General features: G+C 56.0%; 2 protein-coding genes across 2 annotated transcripts in view; one reads left to right on the top strand and one right to left on the bottom strand.

The window, feature by feature from the left end:
- The window catches only part of RBBP5 (RB binding protein 5, histone lysine methyltransferase complex subunit), a 39,232-nt gene extending 23,706 nt beyond the window's left edge, over positions 1 to 15,526 (top strand). Inside the window, exon 14 of the mRNA XM_068995668.1 lies at positions 14,763 to 15,526. Coding sequence (XP_068851769.1) covers positions 14,763 to 14,770 — 8 coding nt within the window. The 3' untranslated portion in view covers positions 14,771 to 15,526. The remainder of the gene's footprint in view (positions 1 to 14,762) is intronic.
- On the bottom strand, positions 1,242 to 18,742 carry CNTN2 (contactin 2). The gene is made up of 22 exons (XM_068995669.1): positions 18,666 to 18,742; positions 14,555 to 14,699; positions 13,747 to 13,922; positions 13,383 to 13,478; positions 12,863 to 13,072; positions 12,194 to 12,293; positions 11,781 to 11,956; positions 10,722 to 10,858; positions 10,139 to 10,268; positions 9,146 to 9,296; positions 8,756 to 8,883; positions 8,270 to 8,445; positions 7,308 to 7,428; positions 6,810 to 6,968; positions 6,534 to 6,683; positions 5,906 to 5,976; positions 5,457 to 5,691; positions 4,575 to 4,690; positions 4,053 to 4,239; positions 3,739 to 3,851; positions 3,485 to 3,653; positions 1,242 to 2,657 (listed from the first exon to the last, which is right to left on the bottom strand). The coding sequence occupies exons 1-22, from the start codon at positions 18,718 to 18,720 to the stop codon at positions 2,548 to 2,550; spliced, it is 3,111 nt and encodes a 1,036-aa protein (XP_068851770.1). The 5' UTR covers positions 18,721 to 18,742; the 3' UTR covers positions 1,242 to 2,547.
- Between the last annotated feature and the right edge of the window lie 3,356 nt (positions 18,743 to 22,098).

Raw genomic sequence — 22,098 nt, 5'->3', positions numbered from 1 at the left:
ACCATAAACGGCAGGAATTTGGGAAAGAAGTGTCTCTTTCTGCTCTGAATTGGTGCCTGAACTTCTTTTTCCCCGATTTTTCACTGTCACCTGGAGGCGAGGATGGCACAGATTCCATGGAAACCCCAGGCTCCATGGAAACGCCAGACTCTCTGGGAACTCTGTGTGCTCCCTGTTCCCAGCAGGAGGAATTTCTGTGGTCCCAAGCTTTAGGAAGCAATCGGGAGCTTCCAGGACTGCTCCAGGCAGATCCAGGAGGAGCTGGGGGCACTGGGATTGTGGATAAATCTCTGGGAGCTCCTCAGGCTTCTCTCAGCTGAGTAACATCGGTGTAACTCATGGGATGGCAGCAAAAAAAAAACCCCATAAATTGATTTTGGGGCTTTCTCACTCCATCCTCTGCTCATGGAGCTGTTATCCCATTCCCTGATCCTCTGGGATAGAATTCCTGTTCCCACCTTTCCCTCTCGCTGCTGGTTTTCCTCTCCAGGAGAGAAATTGCTAAAGCAGGGCTGTCCCTGCAGGGTGACCAGGGGTGTCCTTGTGGAGTGACCAGGGGTGTCCCTGTGGGGGACCAGGGGTGTCCTTGCAGGGTGACCAGGGGTGTCCCTGTGGAGTGACCAGGGGTATCCCTGCAGGGTGACCAGGGGTGTCCCTGTGGGGGGACCAGGGATGTCCCTGTGGAGTGACCAGGGGTGTCCCTGCAGGGTGACCAGGGCAGGAGCTGCCCCAGCACAGCTGAGCCCGGAGCTCCGGGACCTTTGGGATCACCAGGGGCTGGGGCTGCGTGGGGCTCCTTCCCTCTGTCCATCCTTCCCTCTGTCCATCCTTCCCTCTGTCCATCCTTCCCCTCCTTCCATCTCTCCATCCTTCCTCCCTTCCCTCTCTTCATCCTCCCTTCCAATCCCATCAATCCCCGTTCTCTCCCTGCCTCTGCACACCTTAACCCCTGGGCTGTATTTTAGGAAGCTCCAAGTGGTTTTAAGGAGGATTCCAAGCCTTTTCCTCCGATGGGCTTTAAATGTGGATTTTTTGTCATTTCCCGAGGTCCAAATGCCGGATTTGCCAGGGCAGATCCTTCCCCGGGGCTCTTCCAAGCCCGGATCGATGGAATGGCAGAAGGGACTGCCCAAAACCGGGCTTAACAAACCCTGAGCTGCCCTGTCTGGAGAGGGACTTCCCTGCCACCACCTGGGCTAAAAAGGGCAAGGAATTGGCATTTAGTGGGAAAACTGCACATCAGGGCCCAGCCAGGAAATTCTGGGATTGGGACTGCCCAGGCTGGCACTGCTTTCTGTGGGATTGAGGAATTAGAGGCAGGGAAAATTCCCTAAAAGCACCCTCGGGATGGAACCGGCAGCAACAGCAATCAATTCTCGTTAACTTTGGTCAACTGCTTTACTGGGAGACAGAGATTTCAATCCCAACATCGATTCCCAACCAGTCCTGTGAGTGTCAGCTCAGCATTCCTGCTTTTCCCAGCCTCTGGAGTGCAGGGGGGCTCCTCAGCATCCCGCTGCTTCCTTGGGATGTCCGGCAGCCATCGAGCCTTGGAGCTGGAATCCAGAGCTGCTTCGTGGCTGGATCTCAGCCTCTGCAGCCCCAATCCGAGCCTGGAAGTTTGGCTGGATGAATTCTCAGTGCAGGGAGGTGAATCTGAGTCCAAATTTTCCTCGTTGTCGTAGCGGTGGCTTCCTCGAGTCTCCAGTTTTTGTTTTAATTTTGTCATTTTTTTAAAATTTCTTCTTTAAGCCCCTCTGAAATTGGATTTATGGACACCTCCATTTTTAGGCAGAGCTGCCTGAATTCGGGATTCTGGAAAAGTATCCCCTTTTCCATTTCCCCTTCTCCCCAAACAGAAAAGGAAGAAGCAAACAGGGTGACAAATCCACCCCAAAAGCACGTGGGACACGGGAAAACACGGAATGTGCACCTCACCGCTGAGACAAGTGAACACCAGAGGTGTAAAAAAAGCTTCTCAGGCTGGGGCAGAGCTCGATCCTCCCGTGGCTTTGTCTCCTTGGGCTGGTTCCTGCAGGATTTGGCTCTTTTTTGTGGGAAAAGGGATGGATCCTGTCCCAGAAATGCTCCGAGCTGGCTGTGGTGGGCTGGGTGTGGAACACGCTGCTGCTCCCTGAACTCCTCAGTCCCCGTCCCACCCTGGAATTCACTGTACAGAGTTAAAAAAAAAGTCAAATTTCGCAGTCTGGTTATCTCATACATGGCTTGATAAGGCAGAAAAACCTATGGATACAGTGGGGGGAGGGGGCAGTCGGCTGCAGAATTCCCGGAAAATTCTTCCTTTTCCTCGTTTTCCTTAAAAAACTTTTAATCGGTTAAAGACCCATGTCTCGTACGAAAGCTTTTGTTCCTCCAAACAAAAAAAAACCCAAACAAAATCTGATTTTTATTTCTTCCTCCCTTCCAACCACGAGGTCAAATCCTCTCCCCGCGGTGCTGCCCCGATCCGAAGTGGGATTTGCCAAACGTTGCGTTGTTCCCGCGGGATCGGGAGGAAGCGTGTCCGGAGCCGTGTCCGGCGCGCGGTCAGAGCTCCAGGGAGCTGATCAGGGCCACCATCAGCAGGGAGTTGGTGGTGATGACCACGGCGTGTGGCACCGGCCTCGTCCCCGAGTCCTCCACCATCATGCTCGTCCCTGGAAAAACAGGGAACAGGGAAGGAGTGGCTGTGGGGTGGCGTGGACACCGCGGGTAGCTTGAGGGGAGTGGGGTTTTATGGGGTTCTGTTGTGTTTGGCTCTGATAAAACTCCTGGGAATGCTGGGAGCAGGAATTTGGGGCTGGGCACTGAGAATTCACCCCCTGAATCGAGGGAATTTGCTGGAGCTGCGGCCCCACGGAGTCGGGGTTTCACTCTTAGTGGAAAACTGAAATAGTTTTTAGTTCTTCGCTCTCGGGAAGTTGGGTGTTGGGGGGTCTGGAGGCTGCAAATCCTAAAGCTGGTTCAGGGCTGGACTGAGTTTGGGAAGAGGAGCGGGGGGAAGGAGAGGAGCCAGGAATTCCTGTGAGTGAACAGCTCAAGGAAACTGAAAACCCATCCCAGAAAAGATCAATTCTGGAAAAGACCAATTCCAGGGTCTCAACATAAAACACTGTGGGAGGATGTTCCCCCATGGCCCTGAAAGGGGGAGAGGGATTGCAAACACGATTGGGCTCGTGCTGTGGGGGCATGGCTCTGGGGACAGCGCTGGGGAGGGACAGGAGGTGTCCTGGGGATGAGCTCCTGTCTTGGAGCTCCAGGGTCTGTGGAGAACCTTGGAAAGGGGAATTTTGGCATGGAGAGGGTGTGGTCAGCAAGGACAGGAAGTGGGTGGGGCCAGGGGAGTGGGTGTGGCCAGGGGAGCACGTGGGATGGGTGTGGTCAGAGATCACATGGGTGGGTGTGGTCAGTGGAGAGGGTGTGGTCAGGATCACATGGGTGGGTGTGGTCAGTGGAGAGGGTGTGGCCAGAGGAGCACAGGTACCGCTGTTCCGGAGGATGTGAACTTCTGCTGGGGTCCCGTCCCCGCCGGGTCCGGTCACCCGGATCTGGACAAAGGCGTGGGTGAAATCCTCAGGGATGGGGATGTCGATCCGGCTCTTGCTGGCCAGGTACAGGGTGGGGGCCGAGTGGGAATCCTGCCTGTAGAGCATCTGTGGGAAGAGGGAATGTTGCATTCCCGTTCCCTGTGGTTTCCTTGGATCAGCCCCGGGAGAAGCCCAGTCCCGCTGGCCGTACCTTGTACCCCGTCACTGCTGACTCGTCTACCTCGGCCACCACAGGGTCCCACTTGATGCTGACTGTGGAGCCGGAAAAAGTCCAGGAGATGTTCCCAGGTGGCCTTTTTGGTGCTAAGGGATGCAAAACCAGACAGGGATTCGGTAAATCAGGAAGTGAGGAGAAGGCTGTGCTGGTCCCACCCATCCCCTGAACCTCAGCAGGGTTGTCACCACCGCGGTGGGTTCAAAGCACATCAAACAAGGGCGCCAAGATCAAAATTTGGGTGATTTTGGGGGATCCTGTGGAAGGTGGAGGGGTCAGGGCTCACTCACGAGGTCTCGTGGTGGTGACGTTGGTGGAGGGGCTGGGGGGGCCAGTGCCTGCCCGGTTGTAGGCTCGGACTGACACATGGTAGTTGGTGTTGGGGTTCAGGCCGGTGACGTGAGCCGATGTCACCAACCCCGCCGTCCTCACTCTGTCGGCCGCCTCCTCCTTGTCCCCGTCCTTCCAGTACCGGATCTGGACGGAAAAGGACACGATGGGTTTAGGAAGGAGAGATCTGCAGGTCTCATCTCAGCCCATCCTGAAGAACCTTGGCTGTTGCTCTCCGTGTGTTTTGCTTGGTGTGTGCCCAGGAATGAGGCCACGGCCTCCTGGGAACAGCAGGCAGGAAAAATGGGATGATTCCCTCTTAATCTCTCCTGAGAGAGCAGTGCCAGCCCCATTTGAGCCACGTGGTGTGAATTATCCCCCACCTCTGGAATCAAAATGCCATTTCCTTTCACCTCACATGACCTGGGCCAGTTTTCCTTGCTGGGCTCTCAGTGTCTCCCATTCCCATTGGAATCTCCTACCTCATATCCCAAAAGCACTCCGGTCACTTCTCCCTGCTCCACGGGCTCCCAGGACACATCCATCTCCGAGGACAGGACAGACTTGGCAATGACCCTGTAAGGAGCCACTTTGGGTTCTGAAAGACAGGAATAAAATCCCTTTCCTGACTCTGGGCCCCGTCGGGAACAAAAGGTTTTCCCGCAGCATCATCCCATGGGCAGACAGCTGGTGGTGTGTCACAGAGCGAGGGGCAGGGATTTAGGGATTTAGGAGAACAAGCAGGGCCACAGCTGTGAGCTCTGGGATCTGTGTCTGCCCTGAGGCTCTGTGGGCGTCGGGGCCGGGCTTGGGGAATCGTCTCCCTGCGTGTTTGGAGGAGAAGATGAATGTGCTGGAATTGATCTTCTGGGAGCCAAAGGAATGTCTGAGCTCCCGGATGGACACAGATCTGCAGGGATCTGGCTGAGGAATGGTGGTTGGACAAAACGGGGAATTCGGAGTCTGTGCAGTCACGGAATGGTTTGGGTGGAAGGGACCTTAAAGCCCATCCAGTGCCACCCCTGCCGTGGGCAGGGACACCTTCCACTGTCCCAGGCTGCTCCAAGCCCCGTCCAGCCTGGCCTTGGGCACTGCCAGGGATCCAGGGGCAGCCCCAGCTGCTCTGGGCACCCTGTGCCAGGGCCTGCCCACCCTTCCAGGGAACAATTCCTTCCTAATCTCCCATCCAGCCCTGCCTTCTGGCACTGGGAAGCCATTCCCTGTGTCCTGTCCCTCCATCCCTTGTCCCCAGTCCCTCTGCAGCTCTCCTGGAGCCCCTTTAGGCCCTGGGAGGGGCTCTCAGATCTCCCCAGAGCCTTCTCCTCTCCATGCTGGACATTCCCAGCTCTCCCGCTCCTCTTTACCTTCCTCTGCCGAGTACACGATGGCTGTGAGGCTCTCGGGGCCCTCCCCTTTCCCGTTGTAGGCCTTGATCTTCACCTCGAAGGGGGTGTAGGGCGCAATGCTCTCGTTGCGGTACACGAAGTGCAGCGACTCCGCGTGCGGCACCCGCGCCCTCAGCCAGTCCTGGCTGCCCTTCCTCCGGAAGGACACGATGTACCCAAAGCCATCCCCATTCTGGTAGTCCCGCAGTGTCGGCTGGGAAGAGAGAGGGAGCCTTGATGCGTCCAACGCGGCTTTTGGCTCATCCAAACTGGGATGGCGGCGCTGATTTCCCGAAGGAAATGTGTGCTTGGTCCATCCAAACCAGCCCTTGGCTCAACCTCGTGTCCAAATTGGGATGGGAGTGCTGATTTCTCCCCAAAAAATGCCGCATATTCCCACCCTTTTGCCTTTCCCGTCCCCAGCTCACCGTCCAGGTGATGATGAGCTCGTTGGGAGCACCTCCGCCGCCGCCGAGCCCAGACGGTGCCACTGTCGGTGCTGTGAGGTCCCCAAAGAAAAGCAGAGAGCACAGGTTGGGTTCAGGAGGTGGGAGCGATGGAGATGGGCACAGACACAGCGCAACACCAGTGTCACCGGCTGGGACAGCTCCCAGGAAAGGGTTGGGCTCTGTTTTCAGCCATGAAAATCCCGCCTGGAATTCTGGCTTGTGCCTGACTGGGTTACGTGGGGGCACGGGACAAGGATTTGGTGTCTGAGGGGAGAAGGATGGAGCTCAAAAGCAGGGATGGGGAGGGGAGTTTTATTAAGAAGGAGCTGGTTTGTGTTTGGTGGGTTCAGAGCAGTTTTCCTGCTGTTGTCCCGTCCCTTCTGTCCAAGCAGCTGGACATGGAATGAACATTCCCAGCTGGATGCAGTGCTGGCAAGTGCAGCTCTAACCCTGCTCGTCTTTGACACAGAAATGGGCAAAAAGGCGGAAAATCCTGTGGTGGCCTCAGCTCCAGGAGCTCTCCAGGAGATAATTGATCCCTTGGGAGCATCCAGCCTTCCCTTCCCAGCGGGCAGGCACAGGGACCTGGGGCTGTCCCCACACCCACCTGCTTCCTTGGTCCGGATTTTGCTGGAGGGCAGACTGGGCTCCCCGATTCCCAGGATGTTGCTGGCCAAGACCCGGAACTCATAATCCATCCACGGGATGAGGTTCACCACCTGCGCCGTCTCCGCATTGCCCTCGATGTTTACGGGATCTGTAAAATCCAACAGCACCAGAAGGGAAGGAATAGAGCGAGGAGCAGCACGGAGCCAGGACTGGCTGGGGACCGGTGGCCTTGGTGTGTCACCAGTGCCACCAGTGCCGCCGTGGGGACACTCACTGGTGCGCATCTGCTTCCACTGGCTGGACAGGAGGGTCCGGGCCTCGATGAGGTACCTGGCGATGGGGCTGTGGTTGTCGAAGCCGCGGCTCCAGCTCAGCTGGACGCTGGTGTCACCGATGTCCCTCACCACCACCCCCCCGGGTGGGCCTGGAGGTCCTGGGGGGATGGGAAATGTGTCACTGAGATGGAAGATCCAGAGGTTTAACGCTCTGTGCATTGTGCAAATCCTAAATTCACATCAGGCCTTTCTTTTCTGGAAGCTGGAAAGCCTCACCTCCAGCTTTAGCCTCTGGAAATGCTCCTAAGCCTGATTGGAAAGGTTGGAAAAGACCTCCAAGATGATCAAATCCAAGTTTTGAGTGAAAATAAAACCCACTAAACTTTATCATGGAGATATTGGATGGTGAGGGGGCTGCAAGGGAAAAGCCATTTATCCTTGCACTGTGGCATTCCTTTGGGTTTGTCAGGAGCAGGGAACATTCCCACAGGAATTACCTCTGACGGTGAGCGTGGCTGACTCGGACGCGCTGTCCACCACGGTCTGGGCCGTGCAGGTGTAACGCCCCGAGTGCCGCAGCTGCGCGTTGGAGATGCTGAGGTCCCCGATGGCCTCCTTCTGCAGGGAACGGGAGAACACAGCGGGGACAGCGTCGGAAGGCGCCCGATCCCGGTCCGGAATTCAGCAGGGTTTGGGTTTGGGTGTTCGGGTTGTCGTGGAGGTGAAGAAGTGGGAGATGGGAAAGGATTCCCCCATGGGTGATGGAGCTGGATGGATCTGAGATGGATCCAGCCCTGACCAAGGCCAAGCCTGTGCTGGGTCTGTTTGGCTTGGGATGGTGATCATTGAGTGATCAATGAGTGATCATTGAGGGATCATTGGGCAATCACTGAGCGATCATTGGGCAATCACTGAGCGATAGTTGGGCAATCACTGAGTGATCATTGGGCAATCATTGAGTGATCATTGGGCAATCATTGATCAATCATTGAATGATCATTAAGGGATCATTGGTCAATCATTGAGTGATCATTGATCAATCACTGAGCGATCATTTAGCAATCGTTGAGTGATCATTGAGTGATCACTGATTGATCGTTGAGTGATCATGAAGTGACCATTGAGTGACCACTGAGTGATGTCTGCCTGCCTTTATCCGCAAGACTTTCCCTTTCCCCTCCAGTTTAGGAGGGGAGTGATCATGGAATCATGGAATGGTTTGGATTGGGAAGGATCTTAAAGCTCATCCCATCCACCCCAGCCACGGGCAGGAACACCTTCCACTGTCCCAGGTTGCTCCAAGCCCCGTCCAGCCTGGCCTTGGACGCTTCCAGGAATGTTGAGTTCACAACTCTTCTGGGCAAGGTGATGGAGTGGCTTTGGTGGGCACAAACACTCAAATAATGATGGAATTAATCTTCCATCCTTTTGGACGGTCCGGAATTCCCTCTGGACTCACCGCGCTGGCTCGCCGGTAGTGCCCCTCGGACTTGTCGAAGTCGATGGGGAAATCATCCAGGGACCAGGTGAAGGTGAGGTCCATGGTGGGGTCGTGGGACGCGTGGCACTGCAGGGTGAGGTTTTCGCCCACGTTGATGTCAGCACTGGATGGTGCCAGCGTGATCTTGGTGGCATCTGCAGGGAACGAGCGGGGAGGGCCGTTAGCTGCAAATATCCCATCCCAGTATCCAAACCATCCCTTCCCAACTCCCCATCCCGCTCCAACAGCTGGAGCTCCACAGGAGGAAGAGGAGGGATTAGAAAATGGAAACGCTTTTCTCAGGGGCCATTTGCTGGTGGGTCAGGCAGGAGTTTTGCTTCTCCACCTGAAATTACTTTGATTCCCCAATTCTTCTGATTTTTAGGAGTATGAGGAGAGGAGAAAAATAACATCATTCATTCTTAGCCGTTCCTGACTTGATTGACCCCAAATGAACATCCCTACCTCGGACAGAGAGGATTCCAGTGCTGTTGGCTTTGCCCATGAAATTCTCAGCAAAGCAGGTGTATTTTCCCTCATCGGATTTGCTGATGTTCTGCAGGATCAAGGTCCCGTCCGCCGTAATCGTCACCCTGCAAAGAAAGGGGAGCCACACAAAGGAAGGTGAAAAGATTCGCTCGCGCTGCACATTTGGGAATTTCCTCTGATTTTGGAGAAACCGGGGACAAAAACAGGCGGAAAAATATTATGTAAGAGTTTGCTAAAGAGGAAATTAGAGGAATAACAAAATTCAGGGATGCAGCAGCACATTTGGATCGTTGAGTCCAATCTTCTGGTAAAAAAAATAGGATTTTAGCTACATTTTCTAGGTGGAAGCTGACTCTGTGCCGCTACCTGCTGCTGTTGACCAGGAGTTCTGTCCCTTTTGTCCAGAGCACGGTGGCTTTCGGTGCTGCTCGTGGCTGGCACGGGATGATGACCTTCCCGCTCCGGGCTGCCGGGATCAGCCGCTTCACAGGATTTAGTCTAAAATCTGGAGCTAAGACTACAGGGATAAAAAAAGAGGATTAAGGCACGATTAGAAACCCTGCCCTGCGGGAATTTCAGCACCGTTTGAGTGGGAATTGATTTGTTGTTGGATGGCTCGGTAAGAGAAGCAAGGCAGAGTCTGGAGAGCGGGATGAGGGAGGAATTCCTCAGCTGCTGGGTGGATCCTGACGCCTGCCAGGCGGGAATTACGTGGGACGGAGCGATGGGAATGACCCTAACAAGTGCAAGGTCTTTGAGAGACACAACAACAGCTGCTTTGGAACATGTCGAGGATAATCTCTTCAATATCCTGACCAACGCAGACATCCAGCTTGCCTGAAACTCCTCCTGGAACTGCAGATGGAATTGGGATTTACCTGTTGGCCTCGGTGTGTTAATGATGAGCAGTTGGTGCTCAGGGCCTTTAATTTATCTCTGGCATCTCCACGAGGAGATAAATTTTTGGACTAACATGGAACAAGTTTGGCAGCAGCTCAGGTCCAGTCACCATTCACCAAAGCAGGCGCAATGGAGGCTGAACTCTTTTTTTTGGACCGCCTTCCTCCAAAAAAGAGGAATTTGTAATGGAAGAGCGGCTGTAGTGCTGCTGTCCTGTCCACTTCCTGTGGCTAAACAGAATTTTTTGTTCCCTTTCACAGAGAATTCACACTGGATTTAAAATTTAAAGGCTTGCAGAGAGTCCTGTTGAACCAGCAACCACTTCAGTGGTGAGCGAAGCAGTTTTTGCCTGCTCCCATCTCGCTGCGACATCCCAATATCAGGATCACATCAGGATATTAGGAAGAGATTTTTTCAGTGTCCCATTGGAACCCAGAGCTCTGGGAAACGAGGAATTACCTTGCACTGTTAATTCAGCGCTTGCATAAACTGTGCCATGCTTGTTCTCAGCCACACACTGATACATGCCAGAGTCCTCCAGGACTAGCTTGGAAAATCTCAGCTCTCCACCGCTCACTTCGATGCGGTTCTGTGCAAACAAGAGGATGAACCCATTAGATGAGAAAAACAAACCAAAAAATGGAACTCAATCCTCAGCTGGGTCAGGGTTGAGTTTCGTCACAGACTCCTCGAGGCTGGCCTGCTTTTCCAAGGGGGAAAACGCAGGATTTGCTTTTACGTCTGTGCGGTCACTCCCCCACATCGCCGGGCTCTGTTTGCTGAGGCACCTGAGCAGTGACATGCAGGTGACACCAAGACAGGCACGAGGCGCTGTTTGTCCTCCCTGCTGACCGGCCCTGAGTCCCTGCAGCTGCACGAAGCAATGGCTGGGATGGGGATCTGGGGATCGTGCCGTGGCTTCGCAGCCCGATGGGGGCACATGGAGGAGGGATGCGGGGTGAGAACCGGGGCTGGGATGCAGGAGCGAGGCAGGAGGAGGGGCTGGGGCTGGAGGAGCAGGATCAGAGCTGGCTGGGGGTACCTGGGACGTCAGGGGCTGCCCATCCCGCAGCCACCGCACCGTGGGCCGGGGTTTGCCGGAGGCCACGCAGCTCCAGCGCAGGTCGGACCCGATGTCGGCCTCCGTGTCTGAGATCACATCCAGCCAGTCGGGCTGGGCTGCAGGGGACAAGAGAGAGGGGGCAGAGCCGAGGAGCTCAGCTGAGAGGTGGCGGTGCCAGGCTGGCAGAAGGATGTCCCCGTGCCAGCGCTGCCGGCGCAGTTGTTGGCACAGCGGGATCTGCCACGGGAACAGCCCTGGCCTTTTGTGCAGCGAGAGGCACGGCCGGCTCCTGCTGGGCCCTGGCTGCACAAGATCAGGGCAGAATCCAGGGCTGGGGAATTGGTTTCTCTTCTTAAGAGTAAATGCAGCCATTCCTGAGTCATCAAATCATGGAAGCATGGAATGATTGGGGTTGGAAGGGAACTTCAAGATCCCCCAGTGCCACCCCTGCTGTGGGCAGGGACACATTTACCATTCCAGGATGTTCCAAGCCCCGCCCAGCCTGGCCTGGAACACTTCCAGGGATGGGGAAGCCACATCCCCCATGCCACCATCCCCATCCACCCTACGCCAGGGCCTCACCACTCTTACAGTAAAGAACTTCCTCCTGATATCTCCTCTAAACCTTCCCTCTCTCAGCTTCAGGCCATTCCTGAACTGCAGGAAAAACTGGGATCAGGCTGAGGTAACCTGGATGTGTTACCTTGGATGAAAGACACTTCCCTGGGTGAAGAACATGTGTTTGGATGTGTCCCCTTGGCTAAGGGACACATTTGGATGTGACCCCTTGGATAAGGGACATGTTTGGATGTGACCCCTTGGATAAGGGACACGTGTTTGGATGTGTCCCCTTGGATAAGGGACACATTTGGATGTCACCCCTTGGATGAAGGACACGTTTGGATGTGACCCCTTGGATAAGGGACACGTTTGGATGTGTCCCCTTGGATAAGGGACACGTTTGGATGTGACCCCTTGGATGAAGGACACGTGTTTGGATGTGTCCCCTTGGATAAGGGGCATGTTTGGATGCGTTACCGTGGATGATGATGCGGCCCTGGTGGGTGTCCCTCCCTTTGGCGTTCTCCGCCTCACACTCGTACGTCCCCTCATCCTGAAATCCCACGTGCTGGATCTGCAGCAGGGGCTCGCTGCCGATCCACTTGGAGGACTGCGGCCCATCCAGCTTCCTCCACTTGATCCGGGGAACGGGGCTGCGGAAAAGCCGATCCGGTGAATCGGGGCTGAACTCAGTCCTCACGTGGCCACCCCGGTCCTGTTCCCACCGGGCTTTGGCTTTAGCCAGTTCCTCCCTCTTCCCATTCCCCTCCTTCTCTGGTCTTCCACTGGAGAGAGGAGGTGTGGAAGTTCTGCCATTCTCTCCCTTTCTGCCTTTCCCTCCCCATCCCGATCCCAATCCCAATCCTGATCCACGAGGACGCTGCACTCACTTTCCAAAGGCGAAGCACTCCAGGGTCACCGCCTGCCCAGTCAGAGCGTAGGTGTCCGCAGGGAACCTGGCCTTGATGCTGGGTGCGAACTGCCGGGCATCTGCCACAGGGAAAACACCGCTCAGGGGACCTGGGTGACACCAAAATGCCACCCGGGGATCTCAAAGGGCAGAGGGACTTCCCAACCCCTTTGTGTGTTTGGGTGAGGGGACAGAGGTTTAATTTTCTTTTTCTTGCTGAAGTCCCTAGAAATCTCTTTATAAAACCTCAGGGCTCCGTCATTCCAGAGAATCACAAAATCTTGGGATGGTTTGGGTTGGGAGGGACCTTAAAGCTCATGCAGTCCCCCCGTGCCATGGACAGGGACACCTCCCACTACCCCAGGTTGCTCCAATCCATGTGCATCCAGGCCTTCCTCCTGTTTAATTCCCTTTTCCCTGCCCCAGAAACATCCTTTAAAAATAGAGAAACCCCACGGATGGGAAACAGGGAATCCTGGAGAGAGACCCCTGCTTCCCTCCCATCCCAGCCCATCCATATTTTTGAAGCTCTTAAGAGAAGCTGGAGGATGATTTGGGCACCATGGATCCCAAATGCTTTGCAGTGGCTCATTAATTTGGATTTTTCCTGTAGGAGTTGGCATTTTTGGGATAATCCAAGAGCACTGACCCTCCGCAGCCAGGCTGAGGCGGGAGAACTTGCTGAAGACGCTCTTGGTGATGAAATCCATGTGGCTCGTGGCAAAGCAGGAGTAGTTGCCCAGGTCCGAGGCCTCCGTCTTGGCGATGTAAAGGTTGCCCGTGGTCTGGGAGATGAAACGTCTCCCATCGACCGGGATGAAATTGGGGAATTCGTTCAGGAGCCACCGGTAGGATAAACCTGGGGGAAAAAGGAGAGGAATAAACTGGATAGGTTTGTCCTCCCAGCTGGGATGGACACAGTGGGATTCCAGGCTGGAATTGGTCCTTCCAGAGGGGAAAAAAGGGAAAGGCATCAACTGTGCCAGTTGTTGGTGTTTTCCTGGGTGCGATGGACCCACTGGGATTCCAGGCTGGAACTGCTCCTTGCATGGACACACCAAGTCCTGCCTCTGCTTTGTTGCTTTACAAACCCTGAATTAACCCCGAATTTCCTTCCCTGAATTTCCCAGAAAACCTGGGGGCCCCGTGCTCTGCTGTGCCCCCCTTACCTGGGTAGTGGGGTGGGGGGCTGCAGGTGAACATCACCCCCCAGCCCTCGGTGATCTTCACGGGGTCCCGCTCTTCCGCCGAGAATTCCTGCAAAACTGAACAGGCAGAGTGAAACCCAGACAGGGAAAAGCAACTGGAAGAACCTCTGCGTTTCCTCTGCCCCTCCTCGGGCTGGTTTGGGCACAGGGAGATCCAAAAATATCATCAGCTTTCTCCATAATACTCCAAATCCTCCAAATCTCTATGAAAGCACCAGGGGATGATGTGTTGGAGAGATTCCCTCCAGCCTATTTCCAGGCGGGCTCAGTTTAATCCCAGCCTAACTGTGGTTGTGTTTAATTTACCTGGTGGTGCCAAACTTACAGCCAAAGCGGAGCGAGGCTTCCCTGCTCACCACGGTGCCCCTGGAATTGGATGCCACACACTGGTAGGAGCCGGAATCCTTGGCTTTCACGGGGTTGCTGATCACCAAATCCCCGGCCACCAGCCTGTAGCGGGAATCCGGCTCCAGCTTTAGCTCCGTGCCGTTCATCTTCCACCTGCCGGGAGAAGCGGGAGCAGGGACAGGGATAAATCCCCACGGCCGCACCTGTGGGGCTCTGCCTGGTGGTTTTCCAGCTGGGGTAGTGTTGGAGGTGGATTTGGATCTCGTAGCTTTGGATTTTGTGCCCTGGGAGGGGTGGAACATCTCAGAATTGTGGGATTGTTGAGGTTCGAAAAGCCCTCCAGGATCATCGAGTCTGAGCTGTGTCCGATCCCCACCCTGAGCTCTGAGTGCCACATCCAGGAATCCCTTGGACACCTCCAGGGATGGGCACTCCAAACCTCCCTGGGCAGCCCTTTCCAACCCTTTCCATGAGGAAATTCCTGCTGATGTCCAACCTGAGCCTCCCCTGGCCCAGCCTGAGGCCGTTCCCTCTCCTCCTGTCCCTGTTCCCTGGGATAAGATCCCAAATCCCCCCGGCTGCCCCCTCCTGTCAGGGAGTTGTGCAGAGCCAGAAATTCCCCCTGATCCCCCTTTTCTCCAAGCTGAGCTCCTTTCCCAGCTCTTCACAGGACCAGGAATCTCACTCCCAAGTCAATAATTTTCCATATATAAAAGTGGAGGAGGCAAAGCAGAATTTGGGATGGATTTATCCCGTTCCTGGTGCAGAGGGAGCCCCAAGCTCACCTGTAGGTGGCGGGAGGTTTGGCCCGTGCCCGGCACGACAGGGTGACCTTTTCTTCTGCCGAGCCCTCAGGGAAGAGCGTGTGGGACGGCTGCTCCTCGAACACCGGCCCGTAGCTCCTCGTGCCGCTCTGGGCTTGGCACCAAACTGCGGGACAGGGGAAAACCCGCTCAGCTCCACTCGGCTCTTCCTAAAAATCCTCCTTTTCAGTTTTGTAGGGTGTCCCCGGCACCGAGGAGCAGAGAAGGAGCAATGTGATGATCGCGCCCCATCTGTCAGCACAGCCCCGCCCCGGCTATGGGAACACAACCTGTGATTCCCACCGAGCATCCCGCACCATTCCCGCCCTTCCAGAGGGACCGGCATTCCTGGGGACACGTGGAGGAAGGAGCAGGGACCTCCTGGAACGCCGTGTGCAGGCAGAACTGGAGCTGGGAATACCTGGATGTCCCGTTGTCCCTGAGGTTCCTCCTCTGCCTGTGCAGACTTTGCCTGGTTCGTTCTTCCTAAATCCCCTCCAGGATGAGGGAGGAGAGGGGAGAACCGGGACCTTCCCGGCTCTGAACACACCTGGCAGGTCCCCTCTGTCCAGCTCCTGACACCTCAAACCAGTTTGTTACTGGTGTGGAAACCAGAGCAAGGCACTACAAACCAGTGCAAACCATTCTGTTCCGTGGCTGGGATGAGCCTGAAGCTGCTTTTGGGGTGTTCAGACATGGATTTGACTCCGGTTTTGAGAATGGGGAGGAACAAGAGCGACAAAGGCCCCACCTGCCTTCTCCACGCCATGCCCGGGCCACCCTTTGGGGACAGTGTGCCACTGGGAAGTGCCAGCTGCCCTCCAGTCTCACACAAACAGCAAATCCCACCCAGCAGCTCCCCTTCCACACATGGGAACCCCAGAATCCCAGACTGGTTTGGGTGGGAAAAACCTTAAATCTCATCCCATTCCGCCCCTGCCGTGGGCTGGGACACCTCCCACAGCCCGGGGTGCTCCAAACGCGGCCGGGAAGGGACACGATGAGCGAGAGCGAGGCAGAATCTGCCTGGAAATCTCTGTATTGCAGGAACAGCCGGTGGGATAATTGCCAGCACGTCTGTCCTGCCCATCCCTGTCCCCCCGGAGACGCCTGGCCCTTATCAGGGAAGGAGCCACCAGCACTGATAAGCTCCGAGCTGCTTCCCCGGCTCCAGGATCCTTCCCTGCTCTGTAATTGAATTAATGAGCGTCTCCAACCCGCTGTGCCAACGCCAACCTGTCTCCTTCCCCCTGTAAATGAAGTGATTCCCGGGAGCGGGATGTTTTATGGAAGAGGCACTTCCAGCCGGGAGCAGCCTGGGATCAGCGGGAGCAGCCCTTGACCCGCAGCTCCCGGGGTTTGCCTCGCGCTCCGGCTGCTCCGGGAGGAGGCTGCAACGGGATGGGATGGGATGGGGTGGGGTGGGGTGGGGTGGGGTGGGGTGGGGTGGGAGAGGAGCTCTGGTAATTGGCTCTGGGCTGGGAGCAGCTGCTCCCCGTGTCCCTGCTCCAGGCAATTATCCCGGCTCCAGCAGCAGGATGGTCCCTGGTGCCACACAGGGAGAGGCAGCGAGCTTGGATTCTTTGGAATTAAGGAAAAGCAGCATTTCGGGGGTTGTTTCCCCTCCCAGCCAGCGCTGCTTTCCTGCCAGGGTGGTTCCATTTCTAAAAGAAAAGCTGGAAATTTCTCCCGTTCGGGTCAGTCCCAGCTGGAATAAACTCTGCTGACCAGGGGGGAAAACCAATCATGAGTTAATGGGGAATTAATGAGAAAGAATTAATTGTGTGCTGATAGATGAGTTAATTGTGCTCTGATAGATGGCGGTGACAGGGTCGAGGCCGAACAGCTTTAGTTTGGGGATTAATTAGGGAGCATAAGGTAAATAATTTCTATTTATTTAACAAATAAAATATCTATTGGTGCCACTCCCATCCCTGCCCTTTCCCATGGGATTTTTTATTCCAGTCGAGCCAAATCAGGCTCATCCTCCCTCCTGATGCCACCCAGAGCCCGTGTCCCTCTGCTGTCCCTTTGTCCCTGCCAAGGTTACGGCTGCGAGTGCCAGGCATTGATTTTCCCACTTGGAATCGATACCAGGAGTTCAGGTGAGTTTTAATCCACAATTCCAAGGTGCTGGGGGTGAAACGCTTGGATTTCACTCGTTAAACAAATCAGGGGTCGATTAAAGCACTAATTAAACAGTTACAAGGTGGGGATAAGGTTAAAATTAAGAACTGATAAATCCCAGAACTTCCGAGTCTGCTCTGGGCCAGTTCTCCAACCCCGGAATTCCCAATTTTTAACATTGCCAATGCAGGATCTGTCCTGGATGCTCTGGCCTTTGGAAAACAGGGAGAAGACAGGCACAAAATAAAGGTTTTTAAGCCAAATTTCAAAGGAGCAGAGGGACCTGCTGGGAATTTTCCGTGTTCCACCCAGCTGGGAGAGCTGGAATGATGGGAAAAAAACCCACCACGCCTCTGGAACAACCTTCAGTATTAGGGAAAATGATAACAAGCACCAAAATAATGGGAAACAGGTGAAAACAGAACAGCTGAAAATGAAGATTTGGAGAAGCATCTGCAGGGAGGTGACTCCAGAGCCTCCTTTTTGGGTTATTTTTAGGATATTTTTAGGAATATGCTGAGGGCCAGGCCTGGAAATCGCAGGTGTGCAGGAGGCTGCACTTGGCCTTTGTGCTGAGCCCAGCTCTGGAGCCCAGGAAAGGATGGATTTCCTCGGTGGAATGTTTTCCAGGCTGGATTCCTGGTTGTGAAGACATCCATGGCACGGCCCTGGAGCCTCTGGATCACGGGAGGGAGTTGGGCAATAAATGGCTTTGGTAGGAAGTGGATGCCCAGAATCCAGCTGGATTTGGGTTTTCTTGAGGAGCAGCTCTGAGGAGCTGAGGGTTTATTTTGGGTTATTTTAAACGAGCAGCTTTCTGAGGAACAAAAGGTCAGGGCTTGGATTCCCAGATTTTCCAGAGGTTTTCCCAAATGAACAAAGGCTGGGGAGAGTTTGGGCTTTTAGAGTTGTCTCTGTGCACTTCAGAAGCTTTAAATATTTAAATCTCCCTCCAGACTTGGAGGTTTTGGCTCCTTTCCCACTCCATAATGTTTCCCTGAGTCTCATCCATCCTTTTGTCCCAATCCCTCCTCATGTTTCCCCCATTTCTCCCTGTCCCAGCTCCCTCTGGAGCTCTATGGCCTCATCAGCCAAAGCTCAGTGAAAATCACCCTCCCAGGCTTCCCAGGGAGCGATTTTTGGGAGGTTTGCCCGAACTCAGGTGGTTGATGGGAGACCCCAACTCCAGCTCTGGGGCTGCATCGGGGTCAGGCCAATTTCCAAGCGGGATAATTGCCTCGGGATCCAGGGCAGCCCCCCCTGCCTGGGCCTCCTCGGGGATGTGGAGAACATTAAAAGGTAATTGGATATTTATAAGGACAGGCCAGCCGGCTCTGCCCGGGGTGATGGATTGGCTGGAGGACATTATCCGATCTCAGCCGGAGAGGAAATGTCTCCCTGCGGAAAAGGGACCTGCAGGGAGCAGCCTGAGCCTCCCCGAGATCCAGGGATGGGCCCTGAGACCTGGAAATCATCTCCCAAATCCTGAAATGGTCCCTGAGATCCAGAAATGTCCCTGAGGTCCAGAAATGGTTCCCAAAATTTAGAAACGGGATCTGGAAATAATCCCTGAGATCCAGAAATGTCCCTTAGATCTGGGATTTGTCCCTGAGATCCAGAAATGTCCCTCAGATGTGGAATTTCTCCCTGACATCCAGAAATGCTCCCTGACATCCAGAAATGCTCCCTAAGGAGCAGGGGGATCCTTGCAGGCGGGATATTGCCAGCAAGGCATCCCTGGAAAAATGGCTGTGGAAATTCCTCCTGCACCTCCCTAAATCTGGATTTTGAGAGGGGCCCGCGTGTGTCAAACATTCCTGGCCCAAAGGGGTATTGGGAACAGCCCATCCCAAACCTCCCGGAGAATTGGGATTGGGCACCGCCGTGGAGAGGCGGTTCCCGGTGAATCCCGGGTGATGTCCCACCTCCGCCAGCCCCTCCCGCCTCTCCCACGGGAATCTCTTACCCAGGAAGGTGCTGACGGCCAGGGAAGTGTGGATGAATCCAGCGGCGCCTCCCATCCTGCGCCAGGTCCTGCGGAGCCTCTACGGGCGCGTGGGGACGGCGGCCCTGGGGGGGGGGACACAGAGCGGGGTCAGCGGGGCCCTTCCAGCCCCGGGCATTCCATGGTGCTGCGATTCCAGAGGCTCCGGAGTCCAGCTGTGCCTCCCCGCTGGCCACCAGCCCGACGGAGAGTCACTGCAGGGCAGGATTCCAGCGGTGCCCGGAGCAGCGGGAGCGGCTGAAGGAGCTCTTTTTGTCCCCGATGGGACAAATCTGGGTGGGGAATTGTTGTCCCTCCTCCTTTGCTGTTTCCCATTCTCCCCCCCTCCTCCGTAAATGCTCCTTTCTAAGCGTTTCTGATGGAAAACACCAAGCCAGAAGCACACGGGATATTGGTGGGGGGGTGACGCAGGAGAAATAATTCGATTTTCTTGTGAAAATAATGAAGATATCGGGATGAAATTCTCGGCTGGTGAGGGTGGGGATGCCCTGGAACAGGATTCTCCATCCCTGGAAGTGTCCCAAGCCAGGCTGGACAGGGCTTGGAGCACCTTGGGACAGGGGAAGGTGTCTGTGCCCATGGCAGGGGTGGCACTGGATGGGCTTTAAGGTCTCTCCCAACCCAAACCAGTCTGGGATTTTGGGATTCTGTGACAAAGGAATCTTTAATTGAAAATCTTTAAGTGCCAGGGCATTTCCTGGTGGCCTTTCCAGCCTCCTCCACAGCTTCCTGCGATCCCTAAAGATCCCAAAAATCAACCCCCCAACCAAACCCTGAGCTCTTTGTGCAGCCCCTGCTCCCCGAACCCTCTGTGGGAGCAGCTCCACCTCCAGCACCCCTTCCCACAGAACTCCAGCGGGGATTTCGGGCTGGTTTATCCCTCTTTGTTAACAAAGCCTTTGGAAATGGTGCACAGAGCACTCCCCCAGCCCGGCAGAGCCTCATTTCCCGCTGCCCTCCCCAGAACACCCCGGTGAGGAGCTGAGGATGCTGCCAAGAGCTCCTGGGCCGCTCCTGCTGCTCATCCCCCTGCTCCAGCTGGTGCTGCTTCCACTCCTCTCCCTGCCCATCTGTCCGCCCCCGAGCCCCTCGGAGCAGGGATTAGCCCATCCCATGGGATGCTCTGCCCCCTCACAACCCCCCCTCATTACCAGCAGCGCTCGAACCGCACCTGAGCAAACAGCGAGAGCCCAGCTCTGCTTCCCGACCCCCTCCGGGCTGCAAAACCCGCCCGGCCTCTTTGTGTCCTCACCCAGAGAGAAGATTTTGCTACCAGCATCCCAAATCCTGGATCTTCATCTTGCCTGGGTCCCAGGGCTGGATCCCAGCACCGGGAGCAGATCCCAGCCCACCACCCTCAGCCCTGCTCGGGTTTTGTTCCCTGGCAGGCCCCAAAATAAAACTGGAGCTTCATTATCCCGCCCGGCCGGGGAGGAAGGAGCCCGCGCCAGGGGGAAGTGGCAGCTCCTGGTGGGAGAGGCACGAGCCGTGTCGGGGACAGGGAATTTGGGGACGGAGCGCAGCGGGGCGGGAGACGCTCCCACGCTCGTTGCAGCAGCCCTGGAGTGGCTCTGTCACATGGAGTCACTTGATGTCACCGAGAATCCTGCCCCAAACAGCGTCCTGAGCCCACGGCCCTGCAGCCAACACTGTCCCTTTGTTCCCCTGGCCTGGCCCTCCGCCTCGGGGACAAGGGGCAGCTTTGAGCCGCGCGCGCTGTGGGGTTGCAGGAGATGCCAGCCCCGCACTAATTAACGAGTTGACTTTTCCAAATCTCTGCAGTTCCCTTTCCTCGGGGTTTGTGAGAGGCAGGAGCAGCGGAGCTGTTCCTGCGCCTGCGGCTGCACATTAAACTCGGGGAGTTTTTCCTCCGGCAGCTCCAGGCCTGGCAAAGACGTGAGGGAGGAACAGGAATTTCTCTGAGCGCTGAGTCCGAGTCATTCTGCAGCTGGAGACTGGATGAGATAATCCCTGGGGATCCCGTTTGCCACCCTCCCGATTGCCACCCTCAGATTGTGCCTGAGGGGTGGCTGCTCCGAGCTCACACCTGGGGAACCCGGGGGTGTCTCCAGAGCCACGACTCGTAGCTGTGGATCCTGGATCCGACCCCAGCTCCCGATCCTGGATCCAACCCCCAGCTCCTTATCCTGGATCCGACCTCAGCTCCCGATCCTGGATCCGACCCCACCTCCTGATCCTGGATCCGACCCTCAGCTCCCGATCCTGGATCCGACCCCACCTCCCGATCCTGGATCCGACCCCACCTCCCGATCCTGGATCCGACCTCAGCTCCCGATCCTGGATCCGACCCCACCTCCTGATCCTGGATCCGACCCTCAGCTCCCGATCCTGGATCCGACCCCACCTCCCGATCCTGGATCCGACCCCACCTCCCGATCCTGGATCCGACCCTCAGCTCCCGATCCTGGATCCGACCCCACCTCCCGATCCTGGATCCGACCCTCAGCTCCGGATCCTGGATCCGACCCCCAGCTCCCGATCCCGGATCCGACCCCAGCTCCTGCAAAGCTTGGGAACACTCTGCATTGGATATCGAGCCCTGCTCTCATCCCTAATTAGGGAAGGGCCACCGGGAGCTGTTTTTTCCCCTCTTCCCGGGATATTTTGACAGCCACCCGAGAGCCTTCTGCTGTCCTGAAAGGGGATCTGTCACCGCCGCTAATGGAGGCTGTCACCGACCCCTCCGGGAGCGGGGCAGGATGGAAAACACCCCATTATCCCGTCCCTCCAGAGCCCCTGGGATCTGGGAGCGACCCATTAGCGGGAGGCAGAGTTTGGGAGCTCAGGGAGATTTTGAGGAGGGCTGGGAGAGGAGGAACTGCCTGGAACAGCACCCACAGCTCTGATTGTGGAGCCGCATCCTCTGGAGGATGATCCCAGTGGGATTCTGGGGAGGCCAGAGCTGGGCTTTGGCAGGAGATGCCGCGTCCGGCGCTCTCCATTACCGGGATAAATCAGTGTAATTCCATCTCCAGCACTCAGCGACCAGAGGAGCATTTGGGATTAAGTGGGGCAGCTCCTTCTGCCGCAGCATTCCCGAGGGGAGGATCGCTCCGGAGGGGGGCCGGGCTGGAATTCCTCCCGCGCCTCTTTTATTCGGGATCGTGGCTAAAGCTGGAAAGGGCAGGCGTGTGATGTTCCCTGGATTCTGATCCTCAGAGCCTTTCCGAGGTTGGGGACATCGTGTCTGTCCCGGCACAGCGGGGCTGGGGAGGTACAAACGGGTTCATGGTCACGGGTTTGTCCTCCTGGAAATCCGCCTGTGCTCAGGGATGGGTTGAGAGGAAAACTCTGGGTTCAGCCTTCCCAGAGCTTTTTTGGGCTCAGATCTGTCGATGGCTCCAGGTCCTGCAGGAATTCTGGGCCACTCCAA

The sequence above is a fragment of the Aphelocoma coerulescens genome, chromosome 26 (genome assembly GCF_041296385.1).
Source record: "Aphelocoma coerulescens isolate FSJ_1873_10779 chromosome 26, UR_Acoe_1.0, whole genome shotgun sequence".
NCBI classification, from domain to species: Eukaryota; Metazoa; Chordata; class Aves; order Passeriformes; family Corvidae; genus Aphelocoma; species Aphelocoma coerulescens.
Note: the sequence above shows the minus strand (reverse complement) of the source record. Positions and strands in the feature narration are given on the sequence as shown.

What these genes read in the sequence shown, in the direction of transcription:
- CNTN2 (XM_068995669.1), bottom strand. Translation starts at nt 18,720, where the DNA reads ATGGGAGGCGCCGCTGGATTCATCCACACTTCCCTGGCCGTCAGCACC. An exon ending in AAACCTCCCGCCACCTACAG is followed by an intron (nt 13,923 to 14,554) that starts GTGAGCTTGGGG and finishes TTCTCCCGGCAG; the next exon opens with GTGGAAGATGAACGGCACGG. An exon ending in CAGCAGTGACGGGGTACAAG is followed by an intron (nt 3,654 to 3,738) that starts GTACGGCCAGCG and finishes CTCTTCCCACAG; the next exon opens with ATGCTCTACAGGCAGGATTC.